Genomic DNA, 20,190 nt, shown 5'->3' with positions numbered 1-20,190 from the left:
TCAAGAGATAAATGAAAAGAGGAATAGTTCCCCCTGTTAATTTGAAGGGGGGAAAAAAATCAGCTAGCCAATAGTTTGACCCCCTTAGATATAACAAGGGGAATGGAAAATCAGCTTTTTCCCCCCCCGGGGGAAAATCATTTGCACAATTTTTTCCCCACCTAGAAGGATAATACCATTGTATTATGGGTGCTATCCGTAGCTGTAGTTTCAGCTAGATATTCCCAAGAAGTCAAGAGGGGGGAAATCAATAGCCAATAGCCCCCTAAATTAATCTTTCGGAGGAAAGAATCAGCCCCAAATAGTTTCCCCCTATCTGGGGGGGGGGGGAAAGAATCACAGCCAGATAGCATCATCATTTGCACAATTTTGAAAGGGGGGGACCCTATAAATAATGTTTCCCCCCAATACCATATGCATGATGGGGGCTAAGATCAGCATGCTTAGTTTCAGAGAATTAAGTCGTTTATAATCAAATAGCCAAATTGTAAAATTTTTTTCCCCTAGATAGGCCCCCCGGGGGGAATCAGCCAATAGTTTCATTTGAATTATAATCAATTTTGAATCCCCAAATCAGCTTAGAGATAGTTTTCCCCATAGCATTAAAAGAGGTGCTATCCAGGGCTTAGTTTCAGAGAATTAAAGTCGTTTATATCAAATAGCCAAAGTTGACCCCCCTAGATTAACCAAGTTCAGAAAACACTATCAGTTTCCCCCCTAGATTTGTACAAATTTTGAATCAATCAGCTAAACCTATAAGGATGCTACCATTGCATTATCAAATATCCCATGCTTGGTTTCAGAGAAGAAGTCGTTTATATGGAAATAGCCAAATTGTTTCCTTTTGAGTTTTCCCCCTCAGGGCCCCCGGGGGGTCAGAGAATCATTTGTAGACAATTTGAATCCCCTATCTAATAAGAATATGAATCAGCTACCAATTGTTTTATGAATTAATCACATGCTTTCAGAGAAAAGTCGTTTTATATGGAAATAGCCAAATTGGGGATAATCAGCTAGCCATTTGACCCCCCCTCAGGCAATATAATTGGGGGGGAAGCCCCATCATTTGTACAATTTTTCCCCAAATAAGGATGCTACCATTGCATTATGGAAATAATAGCTAGCAAATAGTTTCAGAGAAAATAATTCTTATAGGAAATAGCCCAAATCAGCTAGCCAAACATTTCCCCCCCTTTTAATCAAGAGGGGGAGAATCCCAATTTAGTCAGCCATATCATTTTACAATTTTGAGACTTAAAAGAATCAGCTATACCCTATGTAGATGAAAATACCATTGCTATTATGGGTGCTATCCCCATGATTGGTTTCAGAGAAGAAGTCGTTTATATAATTAGTAGCCAAATTGACCCCTTTTGGCAATAATCAGGCCCCTCGGGGGGGGAATGAGCCAGCTAATTTGTGTACAATTTCTCTATTAGTATAATAAGATGCTACCAGTCAATTTTTGTTGAAATCTTAAATTTATTTTCCCCCCAGAAGAAGTCGATTTTGACTAAAGAACAGGATTACATCCTAGGTCGACAAGACGACTCAGCTTCAACACTAATTTTGAATTTATAAGCTCACAGAGCTGGATCCTTCGGACAGGTGAGCTAATCAAAATAATTTTAAGGGGGAAAGAATCAGTCAATTCTGATTAATTCAGTATCAGAGGGTTGAAAATCAATCACTAATTTTTTTCTGTAATTTGAGTATTTTCATAGTTAATCATAAATTTTGTAAATATTATCAAACTTTTAAATGAATTAAAGATTTCACTGACATAAATTACTAACTAAAATAACTAATTTTATAGCAATAGTGTTTTAATTTAGACTAATAATTAAAACACATTCTAAACTGCAATTATTGTTTCCCCCCTTTTGTTTAACAATGGCAATTGGTGGAAAGAAAAGTAATAGTAAAAAAATAGCTGTTTTCAGACAATCAATCAATAAACCGTTGAATGAATACAGTTTAAGCCAGTTATTAGATTATTAGGAATTACAGGGGGGGAATATTCAGTTAAAGAAATTTCTGTAAAATATTAAATTTTGGGGTGTATTAAAAAATTTGTTTAAATCAATACCATTATGAAATGTCAGCTTTAAAATATTTACAATATATAATAAAAATACTAGTTCAACTATACAAGTTTAGAAGACACAACAAATGAGACATGAAATCATAACCAAATTATTAAAAACACGCATCTTAAATATCAAAACCATACAAAAAAATTAATATTAAAATTAATGAAGATATTCTAAAAATTAAATGACCATAGCTGTTAATAGGACGTTAAAAAAAATTATTTGAAAAAACTTAAACTAAATGGACATAAAGATTGAGATAATAAAATAATATGTAATTTGTGATTGGAAACAACATTTTTCCAATTCGCTTTAAAGTGTCATTATTTTATCCATAAAAGAACAATTCTAAATTTGAACTCGCGTGTTAAAGGAATTTCACATGGTACATTTTCAGTTTTTTTCTTATATTTGTACGAATGTTCGCTGTATGAGCGGCCAATGTACGATGACAATGTAATGTAAAACCTTATTTTAATTTTATCATGTTTTTTTTTTTTAATAAGTTTTTTATGAAACAATTTGTCATTAATTTCATAACAAAGGATTAAATTGAAATGGTTCTTGACATTTGTCAGTATAATGTGATGGACAGGTAATTAACAATTGTTGCTTTTTCATTGATTTTGGCGGAATTCACTGCTACCAAAATATATGCACTAAAAAATCAAAAATATTGCACTCATAAAAGACAGAATACACATGAAATTGTATTTCTTATACAGTTTAAATTAATTGACCACACTATTTACAATCAAAAAAACTTGAAAAAAACACAAATGCACGGAAAGAAAATTGACATGGGAAGTTTTTTACATTTAGCTGTTAATTAGTTAATTAATAATTGAAAAAAATCAAACAATTATTTATTTTTTTTCTTTATTCATTATTTGAATGAATATAAGGAGACGAAAATATTCAAAAAATTTTAATTAATGAATAATTTATAATTATTCAATTGGATTATTTCTCATTAAGAGCACTTACAAAATCTATATGTTTTCGATGTATCAGGAAAATGAAAAAATATACAAATATATATTTAATACCTTTATCATGAATAGGAAAAAATACAGAATTTAATTTAAGTGATTCAAATAATATAGGTAAAGCATTACATTGAAAAAGAAATTAATCACTTATGTATTTTACATGAATTATTGAAATTGTGTACGATTTTCAATCATTCAATTTTTTTAATATAAGGATCAAAAAAAAAAAAAATTTTGTGTATTGGAAAAAATGTTTTTTTCTTTTACCCTATTTGCTCCGTTTAATTTAAGTAATACTTTCAATTTTTAAAACTTTTCAAAAAAACATCATGTTATTAGACAAATGAAAATATAATGTGTTATCAAAAAACCCTCATGCAATGTACATGACGAGATTTATTTATTGCAAGACAAAAAATAAGTTCTTTAATGTTTAGATTGAAATATAAATTTTGGACCCCCTGTTGTATGAAAATTTGCTATGGTTCCGTCGTCCGTACGGACGCATGTTTTTAACATAAGCATATATATGTTGGCTAAATGGGCCAGTGAAATCTAAATCATTAATTACATGTATTTAAAGAAATAAAACAATTTAATTGGCTGTCATTGCAATGACCTCTTTTTTTCCAGATATTTCTCAGTAAACGTTTGATATAATTGTTTCAAATAGTTGATTATAATTAATTTAATTATCAAAATAATTGTTAATTGATGTAAAGTAAGAAATCATATATTTTAAATAACTAGTTTTCCAGTTCCTCTAACAATAGTAAACTGTTTGTGAATTTTCTTTTGAATCCAACATTATGTTCCTATGATCATCTTAAAATTTGTTTCAAATGACTTTTGAGTATTTAATTTTTATACTTAATCATGAATTGAAGAATTTCCCATTATTAAAACATCAAAATAATTACATTTTATGAGCAAACATGACATGTCATATGAATTGATAAAATATTCATATGTTTTTTTTTGTGTAGTTTGTCCCCCTTAAGATGGGTATGATGTAAATATTTTATACAGTGTAATTTGTCAATGACTAAAAAGTAACTTTATTACATTAATGTATTCTGCCAAGGGCATCAATGGATTTAAAAATTATATTATAGATATATAATTTATTAACACCAACAATTTTTACTTGTAAATTTGAATATAATATTGAAAAATTTTAACTTTCATTTTTATTTTCAGCATCATCGCCACCAAATGCAGAGTCTTTCTCAAGTCGTTCGCTGTTCAGGATAATGCTTGAAAACGTGTTCGCCTTCTTCAAATGTTATGTTCTAAGGTAACCTTTAGGATGACAAGCTTCTGCAGGTATATCTCTGTCTACTGAAGCATACACTTGTGCTGGACAGGACATTTTGAATGACCTGAAAAAACAGACACAAATCAACAAGATTATTCAATGAATTTATGTCCCAAACCGTTTGTACCCAAAAAATTTTAAATATTCTTGAAACAAAAATCTGTTCAGGGAGACACAAGTTCATACCATAATCATATATAATGTATACTAAGTTTGAAAGAGATCAAGACGAAAAATGTATCACGATTATTATAGTGTTACGTACAGTAATGAAATTATTTTTTTTGATTGCACTCTATTATTAATGCATATAGTGTATTAATTGTTTATTGTGGGACCATGTGTGATTTATAGTTATCTTTCAAATAAAGATGGTTAGACCCTTGTCTTCAAAAAACCTTCACTCAGAATATAGTTACTGGTATATTGCTAAATTGATATTGACGAGAAGTGTTTCGTGAAACAATAGGATTTTAGAGATTTAGGCTGTTAAAATTTAAAGTGTGTTTCAACAGGCCATATTTTAATTTGTATTGTATACTGAGAATATCTCGATGACTAGTACTGTATACATGTATACACATATATGTACACCCAATTTTTTTCAAACAGTAGTCTTAATTCTTTCAGAGATCTTAACTCCATTGAATTGCTAAAGGAAAGGCGCCGGCCAAGACAACAGTGGAAAGCTGGATGGTACCCTGTCGAGATATTAACAGAGCCTGACAGAGATGGATATGTAACAGTCCACTATATAAAACATAGATAATTCATTGTTGGATGCCAAGATCTTTCTTGGATCTCTTGTTGTCTCAATTTTGCTATATATATTTACCATCCATCATTAGAAAGTTACTAATTGAGTCGAAGTTCAGTGGACTAGCACTGCTGGAATTGATATGTGATATATCTTTGTAATATGTCAATTATAGACTTTTAATAAAACTATTTTTTCTTAATTACCAGTATGCTCACCAGGATTGACCGATTAAATGATGGAATTTGATTGGAAACAAAAGGATTGTTTTTTGTGCAATGTAGTCTATTTAAAAAAATAATTTTCCTGTCTTTCAGGGTGGAGTCATTCTTTATAACACAAGACTGAGGACAGAAGAACTTCAACCTAGTACTACTACATTATGTAAAGGATTAAACACAATGAATGATGCCCTTATGGTGTACAGAAACTAAAAAGTTGTGATTAAAAAGAACCTGAACACATCAGTTTGTTTGTTTGTTTGATTTATTAACGTCCTATTAACAGCTATGGTCATGTAAGGACGGCCTCCCATGTATGCGGTGTGTTGCGTGTATGTTGTGCGAGGTGAGTGGACTGGGAGACTGCGGTATGTTCGTGTTGTGTCTTCTTCTTGTATAGTGGAACTGTTGCCCTTTTTTATAGTGCTATATCACTGAAGCATGCCGCCGAAGACACCAAGCAACACACCCCACCCGTTCACATTATACTGACAACGGGCGCGAACCAGTCGTCCCACTCCCTGTATGCTGAACGCTAAGCAGGAGCAGAAACTACCACTTTTATAGACTTTGGTGTGTCTCGGCCAGGGGACAGAACCCAGAGCCTTCCTCACAGGGCGAACGCTCAACTCAAGGCCAAAAGTGAGGCGATGCCAAGGGAGGCATTAGGAAAGATCAAGTCAGTTAGGAAGAAGAGAAAAGATAAGATCCTAAATTTAGTCGCCTTTTACGATCATGCAATAGGGTAGCAGGTACAATTCTAACGCCCTACCTGCAGGGCTTGGAACCCATTTGTATATCCCCCGCCAACTTCGTTGGGCGGGGGATAATAATTTAGTTTTTAAACTTTCTGATGACTGTAATCTAATGCTTATAAGGTATTTGATATAGATCTCATAAATTTTTATCGAATTATATATTACCAGTAAGGAAATTTGAAAGCTCCTCTTAGAATACTGTATTATACATGATAAAAGTGATTTCAGTGCTCGTTAAACTATTTCGCATTGCCACTTACAAATGTAAGCTTATGTCTGATATATTCTACTGTACCACATTATTAATCGTATATCTATTTTGTTTTGCACACAACACATGGACTTAGTATTATTTTGTACACCAGCTATTGCAATTGATTTTACAAAGATATAAAAAAAGACAATTAATAAGAATGTTTACATCTGTTTTCCTTTAAGTATAGGTGTTGACATCTCACCATGTATAAGAAGTATCAATCTGATTAAAATAAAGATCCTTACAATCACTTTGTTAAATATAGGATCTGAGAAAATCCCATAGGGGGTCACATCCAGATGACCTTTATACCACGTGGTATTCATACCCAATCCATTTTCTAACCTTGCTACATCAATTGAAAACGATATTTCGTCCCACTATACATACAAAATTACCTTTGTTGTGCTCTTTGGACGAGATGACTACATAAACCAAAATAATTCTGACAGTTTTTCAAACTATTTCGTCCCATGAAATTCACTGTCAAAATTTTGCAAGTAGCAATTTGATTGGCTATTTTTAAAGGTCATCTGGACATGACCCCTAATGGGATTTTCTCAGATCCTCTTATCAAACGTAGTGATAATAAGGATCTGTATTTTAATCAGATTGAAGAAGTATAGGTATACAGTGTGATCTGTTGCCCAGTGAGCCAAGGGGAAAAGTTACTGATCCGGAGCCTCCTATTCCTGCACCAAAAGTCCTGTCCTGTAATATCAGTTGTGGATAGTGTAGACACCCTTAATTCATTATCTGATGAAGATGCGTCTCTATATCAACCATCTTTGCCAGATAACTCATCAGACAGTGACATTGATAGCCAGTGAGTATGTAATTAGAAAGAAAATATAATTTGTACAAAATAACATTGTGTCATTGAAACCAATATTATAAATTTACATTGTTGTTTCTTTATATGAATACAAAAACAAATATTTTACAAGATACACTACGAAGATACAGTATGAGCTTATGCCATGGCGTCGTCCACCATCCGGTCGTCTGTCAACATTTCCTTTAAATAGCTACTAGTCATAGAGTTCTACATAGATTGTAACCAAAAGGGGGAAAGGAGAACAGAGTTTGCATAAATTTTGACTCTGAACACCCCCCCTCCCCGGGGGGACAGGAGGGGTGGGGAGTCGGGGATTGATAGGTGATTGGGGAAATAGAGGTAAATATTTAAATTTCTTACTTTAAAATTAGAAAAGAAACAATGAACCTGTATTCAGAACATAAATTGGCTAAAAATCCAGGTGCGCAATACAGACCCTCTGAGCCTCTTGTTTACAAATACCATTATGCTGGTTAATAGTTTCGGAAAAGTTAGCTCCCATTGTACGATAATTTTGGTACAATGTTGTTAATAGCTCCCATTGCACAATAATATTGGTATGATTTCACAATCATTACCTACTCATAAGAACAGATAACTCTGTAATGTGCAAATTTACATGAATTACAGTAATGTAACAGCCAGAGTCATTTAGTAAGGATGTGTCAGGTTAAGGGATGGAGGAAATTAATACTGAAAAAATATACTGTAGCTTAACAAGGTATGGTATGATCAAATGTCTGTTCACAGTTTATAACTTTTAGAAATAAATTTTCTTTTCCTTTTGTGTTTTAGTGAGGACTTTCCCAGTGGACAATCAGGTGAACGAAAAGTCAAAGTCTGTGAGTCCAACCTGATTGAACTTTTCCAGGTCTGTCGATTCTGTGGGAATGAATCTCATGGGGAGATAAAACATGTTATGTGTACTTTAGTGAAAATTGAGACTGTTTGCGCTTCATGTACATTCCCTACATACTGGTACAGTCAGCCATTTGTTGGGGCTATTCCATCTGTGAATTCAGCTATGTCAGCAAGCACCCTATTCTCTGGAGCAATTCCAACAAAAGCACTCCGAATGTTTCAGTTTATGAACATTTCTCATGTAAGTAAACAAACCTTCATGTTACTACCTTTTTCCTGCAATCAGCTTCTGCTAGACAGTCACCAGTCCCGTTATTGTGTGTTGGCCCTGCAGGTAGGGCGTTAGAATTGTACCTGCTGCCCCTATTGCATGATCGTAAAAGGCGACTAAATTTAGGATCTTATCTTTTCTCTTCTTCCTAACTGACTTTATCTTTCCTAATGCCTCCCTTGGTACCGCCTCACTTTTGGCCTTGAGTTGAGCGTTCGCCCCTGTGAGGAAGGCTCTGGGTTCTGTCCCCTGGCCGAGACACACCAAAGTCTATAAAAGTGGTAGTTTCTGCTCCTGCTTAGCGTTCAGCATACAGGGAGTGGGACGACTGGTTCGCCCGTTGTCAGTATAATGTGACCGGGTGGGGTGTGTTGCTTGGTGTCTTCGGCGGCATGCCTCAGTGATATAGCACTATAAAAAGGGCAACAGTTCCACTATACAAGAAGACACAACACTAACATACCGCAGTCTCCCAAAACACGCACCTCGCACAACATACACGCAACACACCGCATACATGGGAGGCCGTCCTTAAATGACCATAGCTGTTAATAGGACGTTAATAAATCAAACAAACAAACAAACAAACCCGTTATGTGCAGGATGCCTTGGCACGAGGTACACCATTGGTGTTAGGAGGTGATGGCCGTGCTGACACACCAGGACATAGTGCCAAGTATGGGCTTATGGCTTGATGAACCTTCAAGATGGTGTTGTAATAGACATCCAGTTAGTACAGGTATGTGTTTATCTATAAGTGTCATGAAAAGTTATAAACATGACTTCTGTATAATTCACCTTTTTATTTGTCTTCTTCGTGTATAGGTGAAAAACTAGTTATTTAGACGCTCCAAAAAACAATCCTGTCCAAAATTCAGGACGCATGCCAAAGTCAGTAATATTAACTATAAAAAAAACTTATAATTCAACTAAATTCAATTTCCCATTCAAATGTGTAAATGTTATCAGATGACCATTTAGACCCTTGGTCCTCTTATTCAATATAAACTTATTTCAATTTCTTTAAAATATAACATACAATTGTATTATTGATATGTTTCAGAGTAACGAGGTAAAAAGTAGCAACAATATGGAGAAAGAGGGTTGAAGGAGAGAGGATTGAGTGTTGGTGCCCTGGTAACAGACAGGCACATATAGATTCAAAAGTGGGTTAGAGAGATTTTGCCAACAACTGACCATTACTATGATGTCTGGCATGTATCATAGGGTGAGTATAATGACATGATGAATTTTAATGATTGTTTGCCTTATGTTTAAAGTAACATGTAAAGTTGTCATGTAATGAGAGGATTCTAACCAAATAAAGAAATATCAATTGATTTATTCTTGATGAACTCTTAAGTTCGAATTTGGAAGGTTGCCATTGTATTTACTTACATATATATATATGTGTGTGTCTACATATATCTATACGGATTAATTTATCACTCCCTACCATACCTGCTTAAATTAAAATGATTTAGCATCCATGACCACTTTCATTTTAGGTCTCAAGAAAAAACTTTGTTAGTTTGTTTGTTTGTTTGTTTAAGTTCTCTGGCAAAGGAGAAAGACTGTGGTAAGGTGACAGACTGGATAAAGTCCTTAACAAACCACTTTTCTTGGTGCGCTGCGTCAACACCACCTGGTGAGGGTAATATAATGTGGGCCAAGTGGGTTTCTCTGGAAAACCACATCCAAAACATCCATCATGGTCATGGGAATCTATTTCCTGACTGCTCATCCAGACATTGACCCAGAAGTCAGAAGAAGGAAATCAAAGTACTGAAAGTACTAAATGGCTCGGTCTCGATGATAGGAGGCATATATTTCTAAGGTCAATACTACTGTAGTTTTGTACAATAAGAAATCAATTTGGCTGGCGTTCCTTCCAGTTTGGACTTTTGAGGATTCCTTGGACACCAAGGTGTAAAATAAGAGACACATACTAAAATCTTGGAAGCCCATTCTAATATTTCCTATGATGTTATATGTCAAATGATTTTATAACACCTTTAGCATTTTCCTTGTTAATTTGATGTTAATGAAAATATCCATTCTTAATGACTATTGTCATCAAGTTCCTGGGACCACAGTATCAGTTAACAAGTATTGTTTTGCAGCAGAGAAAGACAAGAGGCATACTTTTCTATGCCAAAATGTCTTAAATATAGAACATGTCTGTCCTCTAGAAGACTTATCAATATCACCATGTGATTTTTTAATAAATTGGTCAATTGGTCTACTTTTAACAAGTTTTGTAATTATTCTTTTGTAAAACAGCAAGTTGATTGATAAACTAGCATCCGAACTTCATTTCAAACCGGATAACATTGTTAGACTCTCCAATAGTTTTGTACCACCTTTTCTTATACTTTCAGCGAATGTTGTTAACAAAAAATTAATATATCTAGAAGTTATTTCTAACAATTATTTATTTATTTCCAAATCCCCAAACCTCTGATGAGTATAATAAAACTATCATCACAAGTGAATCAAATATTTTCAGTTTAAGATGAACAGGAAGAGATACATTCCTTTATTTAGTTCACCACGATTTAATTGTTTGTTCAGCAGGTTTTTTCCCTTTCTTTAAAAAACGCTACCATTAACATTATATTTTCTGTACCTAGATATGTAAACAATTCTAATAAATCTAATTCTGTATTCCAATAACATCAACTGGTGTTGTTGTAACCGATTTACGTCTTGAGAATTATCAACAATTTTTATCTTTCTGACATTAAAGTTCTAAGTTCCATTGTTATGCAATATTGTTTAAATTCATGTAATATTTCTTGTAGATCATCAGATATTTCTGATATCATAACAGTGTTATTGGCAAATAATATGATAAAAAGTTTGGGATACATTCCAATATCATATACCGTAAAAACTGGTATAATTTGAGCAGGTACTTTTTAGGGCTGAAAATGCTTAAAAAACCTACTTTCAGTATATTTAGCGCATCAAACAAATGGGGGAAAACAATGTCCAGGGAGTCCCAAAACCGATGTATGAAGGTGACAATTTCAGTGCAAAATATTCCCCATAAATGCTTGACAACTTGCACAAAAAGTGTTGTATTTAGAAGAAATAACATATGAAAACCGCATAGTGTTTGTTTTCTTTTATTGGCCACCGTAACCTGAAACTGAAATATCTAGCAGATGTCCAAAACATCGGCGGTCTGGTCCGCCGTACTCCATGCACATGTCAATGTTTTGAGATATTACACATGAATATAGTAAGATATATTTACTTAAATTGGCACAATAAGTAAAAAGTGTGTTTGAGATCATTAACAATCAACAGCAATCAGCTAGCGGATACGTAGTTTAGCTTGCTACAATCACAGTGTGCATAATTTGTCAAGATTTGTAAGACAAAATCTTCCACCAGGTAAGATTCTAAGTCATAAAGGTAGATTGAAAATAGGAAGGGAGATAAAATAACCAGATAAATATTTGTAGCGGGATCAGACTGGGTTGATTATCGGTGATCAGGTAGCTCAGTCGGAAGAGCTACATTTTCTTCTCTCCTGTTACAGAATTTGCACCCAACTAAATAACCAACGGTTGTGGTGTTTGAAAGGGTCTCGTATGTATTCAAAAAAGGAGGGAGGAGTGTAGCGGGACTGGACTGGGTCGATTATCGATGACCAGGTAGTTCAGTCGGTAGAGCACTCAGCTAGCTAGTGTTCAGAGAATCCCGTGATCCAATCCCGGTCTTGCCGCTACATTTTCTCCTCTCCTGATACATATGGTACCATACTGTGCATGTAGATATTCAAGGTAAATCAACAATGTTCGCTGATCTTGCAGCATTGCCTTACAGTGTTATAATGAATGCAGTAAATGTATGTCTCATTGGTGTGATTGATTTAAAAGCAGTTCATGTGGTGACCGAAAAAAAGTGAAAATCAATACTTTCAGAGTGATCAGGGAACATTGATAGTCAAGGCGGGGAAAACATAAGACAACCTGTGTTATACAAATTAATGTTTAATTGATTTTCATTAAATTGTCTTGAAGGTGATGATTAGCGTGTTATGAACGATAAGCTTAATATGTTTTTGACAAAAAAAATATAAACAGCTAATGTAATATTGTGTTTTAGATTTAAATAATCTTTTATTTATTCATTTCATTTCAAAATGTACATGTCATAGAATATAAACAAATATCGGGTATATGCTTAAATCATATTACAGTTAAATTCACAATAAGGAATTTGAAGATGATGATAGTAATTATTTTCGGATTGAAAATGATTACAACATTAAGCTTCCACAGTTGAAAATTATTCTTTTTGTTCACACAATTCTTCTCCTAGACTGTTTCCAGTTGAAATGATACATGCATGCTGACATTCTGTAAAACATAAGGAAACAATAAATGTATTAACAGAGTAATTACTGAAAAGGTTAATATCATATAATTAAACATTTTAATCATAAATAGCAATACCAGCATAGAGGAAATATTATTGAAGTTTAATTCCCACTGTTCTTCAGTCCTCCTGTTCTTACATGTAAGAGTTTTGTCCTTCATAAATTGATTGTAATATAGCAGTTGTTATATAATGTGGACAAAGAAGTATAAATATACACACGTATGCATGGGTACAGTGGTAACTTAATAAGTAATACAGAAAATGGTGCTGATCATGAAAAGCGTAAAGTCTATTTTGTTGAGTGAAAAGTTAAAAAAACTAACATTGTTCACACCCTAAGATGTAATCGCACTAAAACAGTGATCATGTGGGCTTTTGTGCGATTGTATTTGTTAGACTGTTCCAGGTGGTAGAGATTAGTTCCGCTCAAGTGATCACACAATGCAAGTGACAGTCGGGAATATGTTTATGCAAGTTTTAATTGCTAATCTCTGATGCTTATTGGTAAAATATAACTAAGGATAATTGCTAAACAATAAACAGTTTTCTCTACATTTGTTACAGATTGAAACAGCTTTTTAAGTGCCGTTTTACGGAAGAATTATGAAAAAGAAATCGGCATTTTCGTCGATCTAGTAGTCCAAAAACTACACTTCGAGATATATGAACATTCCATACATGATTTATGTCATTCGGCCAAAAATTTACTTAGTGTTACCTAGTTTAATGAATATGCTGTATGTATATGATCAGAACGTCAAGCTCCTGTGGTGAAAATAACTAAAATGTTTTAAAAGTAATCTCTGAACGTGCTTTAGTATATAGATATGATCTGATATTTATACATGTGCTTATAAAATTATCGATAATTATGGATGTGGTAAATATTCATACCTTATTAACTGCCGTAAGTTTTAAGTTTACGCCACCTTGGACAAAATGTTCACCGTCTGTCAGGTGCTATTTTATCAATAGACTAAGCTTTGTTCAAAATTTTGTTAGAGTTGTCTTTCTTCCATTGTAGTTTTACGTCCATGTCATCCTTAACTCATCGGGTATTATCGGGAGAATCTATTCCCCGAGGAGTTCCGGATGAAGGTCATGTGCCATAACACAGCCGTGATAAATGCATCTCCATTTCGCCATGAAATGTATTTGCTCCGAGACAAATTTGATTCAAATTACAAAATTCATTATGGTATCAATTTTAATGTTCGAGGTGAAATATTGATTTCATTTTTTCCGTTGCGCGATAACTGTCACTAATAGGGAGTAAAGGTCTGGGGGGAACCAGCTTCGGAGCGAAGCATTTTGGGACGAAACGTCTTCATTCATTGTAAACACCATTTTAGGGACGAAAAGTCTAGTTCCTTTGTAAACAATTCAGGTGAAAATTTTCAAACAGAATATTTTGGATAGTGTATATAGTAAGGATATGAAAGCCGTAATATACTATTCCTATTTCAACGTTACAGATATGCTTATTTCAGTAACTTTCATATTCAAAATTTGCTATTTAAAATTCCCAGTAAAATCAAACTTGTTGAATACACTGCCGCTAGGAGCGCTAGTATCTGCGAGCAATTTCTAAGCCAATCAGCAGAGGAAATTGACTGTAAGAGAATTTTGCAACCACGATCACAATGGCGAGGTGACAGGGTCGAATACGGTAATCACTCAATCTCTGTATAAGTTTAAAAAAAAATGTTGAATGTAAAATTTAAAAAGATTTATGACATCGAAATATAAAGGTCATATTATTTATTTGCATTATATTAAAATGACGATTATTTACTGTTCATCTGTCTTATGTTATCCTCCATATTGCTGCTGGTATTGGTAGTATGCCGTTTCCAAATAAACGTTGAGGCAAACTGGGTTAAAGCCTGGATGGTCTAGAATGCACTTCAGGTCGTTTTCAAATTCGAAATCTTCCATTTTCTGTGATTTCCTCTCTATCTCCCTGCAACACTGGCTCTCTGCTACAGTTGGCATGGCCACACAGTTTCCACATCTGCATCTTCAAGTTACAACAATTATAGTATATATGATTTCATGATCTAACAATGGCTACAATGGTGTACATGCCATTTATCACATAAATGGCCCACCCAGCCAGCCCATGTCATAAATATCGTAAGACACACATATAATAACACGATTATGATGCAACAGGTATAGTTACGTAATAACAAATGAATAATGTTAGCGTGTACACCAGACATCTATCTGTCTTATTGTCTTATTGCCTAAGTCTGGTCTCGAGGCCAAAGTATCTTGCTGATGCAGATTCACACATGGGGAAATTGAAAGATATACAATAATATACCACATGCCTTTAGGCATATATCTGGATTTTCCATAAGATGACTGCACAGATATAAAGTACAATACATGCACGTAGTCTACATCTAAATATTTTATGTACATGTATATATTGTATAAAAGAAGATGTGATGTAATCTATGAAGTACAAAAATACTACAGAAATGCCCAGTTCAGAGGTACATTATACTACTATTAGACCTACAGCAACGCGCTTGTACGTGAACAATGTACATGTATCTGGTCTAGTAGAAGTCTATGATAAAACATTAAGATATGTATAAAAGTAGGTGGCCTATAGTTATTTTGTGTCTAATATACGGTAAAAACATACTTTAAAATATATTTACATACATCCCAATATCACAGCTTTACGTAACTTACGTTTCTCTTTTAAACTCGATAGGCCTATGAAAGTAAAACAGAAATTGGCCTACCATTCCGTGTTCAGGAGTCGGGCCCTGGTCAGCTTGAACCATGTTTGGCACAACGTCGTTGTTCTGCTCATGATCATAATCACCTTCTATATCTCGTTCTGGCTCGAACTGATATGGTAGGATATCTGCTTGACTAGTTGATTCCATGTCTGTTAATTCTATCTCGCCTGAATCATCAAAAAAACTTTCCAATTCGTCGCTCTCACTGCTATGATCGGACATCTTGTAATAAAACCGGCGGAATGTTGCTCATATGACGTCATGATACTTCCGGTTTTACTTCGAAGCCAAAACGGAAGTTGCATTCATTGTTTTTCAAACAGGTGCAAATGGGCAAATTTCGATCTTGAATATATTTCTGGATCGATTTTCATAATATTTTTCTTTTTTTTTTGTTGGATAAAAATTTTCTTTCAGAAGAAATAAAGGAACATTTCCATTACACTACCTCTTTAAACTAAGCAAAAAATGTACATTAATGTGTTTTTCCTATATAGACTATATTAAATTTGACCCTCTCCCCAGGGGAAAATCTGAGATCCCAGGGCCATGAAATTCACAATTTTTGTAAAGGGCCTGAAGACATTCCAATCTATGATGAGTATTTGGTTCAATCAAATCTGTGAATTCAGCAAAAGATTCATGAGGTTTCAGCCTATTTGACCCTTTTTGGACCCGCCCCTGGGGGTCGGCCAGGACCAATATAGATATGACGATAAAATGCTATCTCAGGCTAATAATTCTAACCAAGTTTGACTAATTTCCTATGAAAAATAAGCAGATAACATTCATAAATGTGTTTTTCCTATATAAACTATAGTAAACTTGACCCCGTCCCCAGGGGAAAGATGAGACGCCTGGGTCATATATATTTTGTTTGTTTGTTTGTTTGATTAATTAACGTCCTATTAACAGCTATGGTCATGTAAGGACGGCCTCCCATGTATGTGGTGTGTGTTATTCACAATTTTAGTCAAGGACCTTAAGACCTTTCAATCTATGAAGAGTATTTGATTCTGTCAGTTCCAGAATTTCAGAAGAAGATTTTTGAAGTTTTAGCTTCAGAAATGTATGTATTTTATGAAAAAATGCAGCATGCCCCGGTGAACTTGGTATATGCCAACAAATTTAATGTAGATAGCGTATATGTCATTTTATAGTTTCCTGGCCCAAAGAAAGGACAGTTTAGAAACAAACGATATAACTGAAAGTGAAAGTAGAATATATATATAGAGATACATGTGGCCCTCCCGGTAGCCACATGCACATATTCACATGTAATTAAAGTATTTAGCATTCATTCATACTTCACCATTGTCATGGTCAACTTACAAAATCTGGGCCTGGGCTAGGTGTGGTGGGCGATACGCCTACAAAAAGTACGCAACACTTTCGGTCACGAAATGATACTGTTTCGTCCCTACAATATTACTCTTGTATGACCTTAATATGGATGCAAATTCAACATTCGAAGAATCAACTAAGTATCAACATCATGTGTCAACGGTTACAATACAACTACAAACAACTTCATTTAATCATACAAGTACATTTGACGTACCGATTTGGCTTATTATAATTTGTACGGAGCTAAAAATTTGTCTCAATATATGCAATTTCGTCTAAACACCGCGACCTTCAATTGTAGCGGAACTGGTCTTGCGGTCTTCCCGTTTTATACCATAACTACCGTTATTAACTGTCAAAGTACTGACAGTCTATATAGCTACTACGGTTAAGTAGGGTGTTCTCACTGTCGAATTTGAGCATATTGTAACCGGAGGGTATATTGAGGTAGAAATATAATCCGGATTTTGGGTTCAGTCATTTCGGCAATTTATTAATGGAATTAATATACAGGAACATACATTATAATATTACGACATATAAAGTTAAAAATACATGTACTTGTACTTGACCATATACAATCAAAGCAAGTAACTCTTACGGTTATAACCTTACGTTTAATCATTTGCACATGATGAGCCCCGTTCGTCCTGCGGCGAACCGCGCTCACGCAGCTTCCGAACCGCCCAAACACCGAGCTTGCCTCTTTCAGTTCCAACTTGGTTCGGATAGAGAGCCCGATTACCTGTCCACACATGTTTTTATACGAGCAGCACTACCTGGGTAACCCAAACGCAGGTGTATATACAACCTGTAACAACACACTCACACGACACGCATGATTTAACACTTTCAAACAGCTGAAAACGCTACATTTATCCCTCTTCACCACGATTGTCGTCCCGACAATAAGTTTTATTAAATGAACGAAGTTAACCTCATAATCACTCACTAAAGTTATCTGAGTTGTCCTTAAAAATAACTGAAATTCGCAGCATCTGTTTATCCGAAAAATAACGACAATCTAATCACTTTCACTGTCCAAATCCTCCCACGTAGTAGAGCGAACGGCCCTCTCCGTTATCGTCTCACCGTTAACAACCCTTGACTTAGTGACCACGTACTCCCTCATGTGCTTCCGAACTCTCAACAGACTACACTGAACTGCCATGTCCCGACGGACATTGCAATGACTAGACCTACAACCTGTATGTATACAAAACTATATACATTTTAGAGGAGTGTCTCCCCATGATCTCATGCTCTCGTCCATCCTCTGAGTACTGTGTAGTCACGGTTCTTCACGGTAAACACCAGATGGACTACCAGGTCTGACTTCACTACAACTCGTAGGAACTACAAAAGCGGAGACATCCATTAATAATGTTTTCGAATTCCATTTACAAAAATAATAAATTAATCAATAGATATTGTACAACATTGAATCCGTTTACTTGTATATGCCATCAGATTTGACAAATAAAACCTGATAATGTAATAGACCATCCTTAAATGAGCCTAGCTGTTGACAGCACATTTATCTAATAAAAAAACGGGAAAAAACCACCTTGATAACATCTAGGGGAAATACAGAAATCCTAAAACCATGAATGTGACCTGAAATTGAAAATAGATAAATAACCCAATACCGTACGCTGACAACTCCTGAATCTCTTTTTTGGTAGTTTCCAGCACGTCATGTAAATCTTTGAGTTTATCTTTAACTTCATCCATCTGACGTCTGCTTGATTGAGTCTCGGCCTCCTGATACTGGCGAATCAAAGGTAAAACCTCTTCCAATAGGTCATTTGTCTGTACCGCTGTACAGGACTCCCGTGTACGTTCTGGCGAGATAATATGTTTGTAAGTAATATTAACCAGATGAATGACTAGACCTACAGCCTGTACATGTAAAAAAAACATATACATTTTAGAGGAATGTCTCCCCAAACTCTATACTCTCATGATCTCGCCATTCTCTGAGTACTGGGTAGTTTTGGTCACGGTTCTTCACGGTAAACACCAGATGGACTACCAGGTCTGACTTCACTACAACTCGTAGGAACTACAAAAGCGGAGACATTCATAAATTATGTTTTCGAATTCCATTTATAAAAAAAATAATAATTAACCAATAGATATTGTACAACATTGAATCCGTTTACTTGTCTAGGCCATCAGATTTGACAAATAAAATCTGATAATGTTATAGACCATCCTTAAATCCTAGCTGTTAACAGCACATTTAACTGATAAAAAACGGAAAATAAACATCCTAATAATAGCCAGGGGAAATACAGAAATCCTAAAACCATGAATGGTGACCTGAAATTGAAAATAGATAAATAACCCATTACTGTACGCTGTCAACTCCTGAATCTCTCTTTTAGTAGTTTCCAGCACGTCATGTAAATCTCTAAGTTTATCTTTAACTTCATCCATTTGAAGTTTACTTGATTCAGTCTCGGCCTCCTGATGCCGGTGAATCAAAGGTAAAGCCTCCTCAAGAAGGTCATTTGTCTGTACCGCTGTACAGGACTCCCGTTTGCGTTCTGGCGAGATATTCTGTTGGTAAGTAATATTAACCAGAAGAATGACTAGACCTACAGCCTGTACATGTAAAAAAAACTATAAACATTTTAGAGGAATGTCTCCCCATGATCTCGTCCATTCTCTGAGTACTTTGTAGTTTTGGTCACGGTTCTTCACGGTAAACACCAGATGGACTACCATGTCTGGCTTCACTACAACTCGTAGGAACTACAAAAGCGGAGACATTCATTAATAATATTTTCGAATTCTATTTATAAAAAAATAATAATTAACCAATAGATATTGTACAACATTGAATCCGTTTACTTGTCTATGCCAACAGATTTGACAAATAAAACCTGATAATGTAATAGACCATCCTTAAATCCTAGATGTTGATAGCACATTTATCTGATAAAATAAACGGAAAATAAACAGCCACAGGAAAGAGAGAAATCCCAAAACCATGAATGTGACCTGAAGTTGAAATAAATAAATATTCTAGTACCGTACGCTGACAACTCCTGAATCTCTCTTTTTGGTAGTTTCTAGCACGTCATGTAAATCTTTGAGTTTATCTTTCACTTCATCCATTTGACGTCTGGTTGATTGAGTCTCGGCCTCCTGATGCCGGTGTATTAAAGGTAAAGCCTCCTCAAGAAGGTCATTTGTCTGTACCGCTGTACAGAAGTCCCGTTTGCGTTCTGGCGAGATAGTTTGTTGGTAAGTAGTATTTACCAGAAGTTATTGTACTTCCGATACATTACTCTATTACGTATACAATATACC

General features: G+C 34.7%; 1 protein-coding gene and 1 pseudogene across 1 annotated transcript; one reads left to right on the top strand and one right to left on the bottom strand.

The window, feature by feature from the left end:
- The first annotated feature begins 4,086 nt into the window (after positions 1 to 4,086).
- On the top strand, positions 4,087 to 10,639 carry LOC138311466 (uncharacterized; annotated as a pseudogene).
- Positions 10,640 to 14,572: 3,933 nt separating this feature from the next.
- Positions 14,573 to 15,744, bottom strand: LOC138311465 (uncharacterized). Its single transcript, XM_069252808.1, has 2 exons — positions 15,470 to 15,744; positions 14,573 to 14,780 (listed from the first exon to the last, which is right to left on the bottom strand). The coding sequence occupies exons 1-2, from the start codon at positions 15,742 to 15,744 to the stop codon at positions 14,573 to 14,575; spliced, it is 483 nt and encodes a 160-aa protein (XP_069108909.1).
- Between the last annotated feature and the right edge of the window lie 4,446 nt (positions 15,745 to 20,190).

This window comes from Argopecten irradians, unplaced genomic scaffold (genome assembly GCF_041381155.1).
Source record: "Argopecten irradians isolate NY unplaced genomic scaffold, Ai_NY scaffold_0027, whole genome shotgun sequence".
Classification (NCBI taxonomy): domain Eukaryota; kingdom Metazoa; phylum Mollusca; class Bivalvia; order Pectinida; family Pectinidae; genus Argopecten; species Argopecten irradians.
Note: the sequence above shows the minus strand (reverse complement) of the source record. Positions and strands in the feature narration are given on the sequence as shown.

What these genes read in the sequence shown, in the direction of transcription:
- LOC138311465 (XM_069252808.1), bottom strand. Translation starts at nt 15,744, where the DNA reads ATGTCCGATCATAGCAGTGAGAGCGACGAATTGGAAAGTTTTTTTGAT. An exon ending in ATCGAGTTTAAAAGAGAAAC is followed by an intron (nt 14,781 to 15,469) that starts GTAAGTTACGTA and finishes TGTAACTTGAAG; the next exon opens with ATGCAGATGTGGAAACTGTG.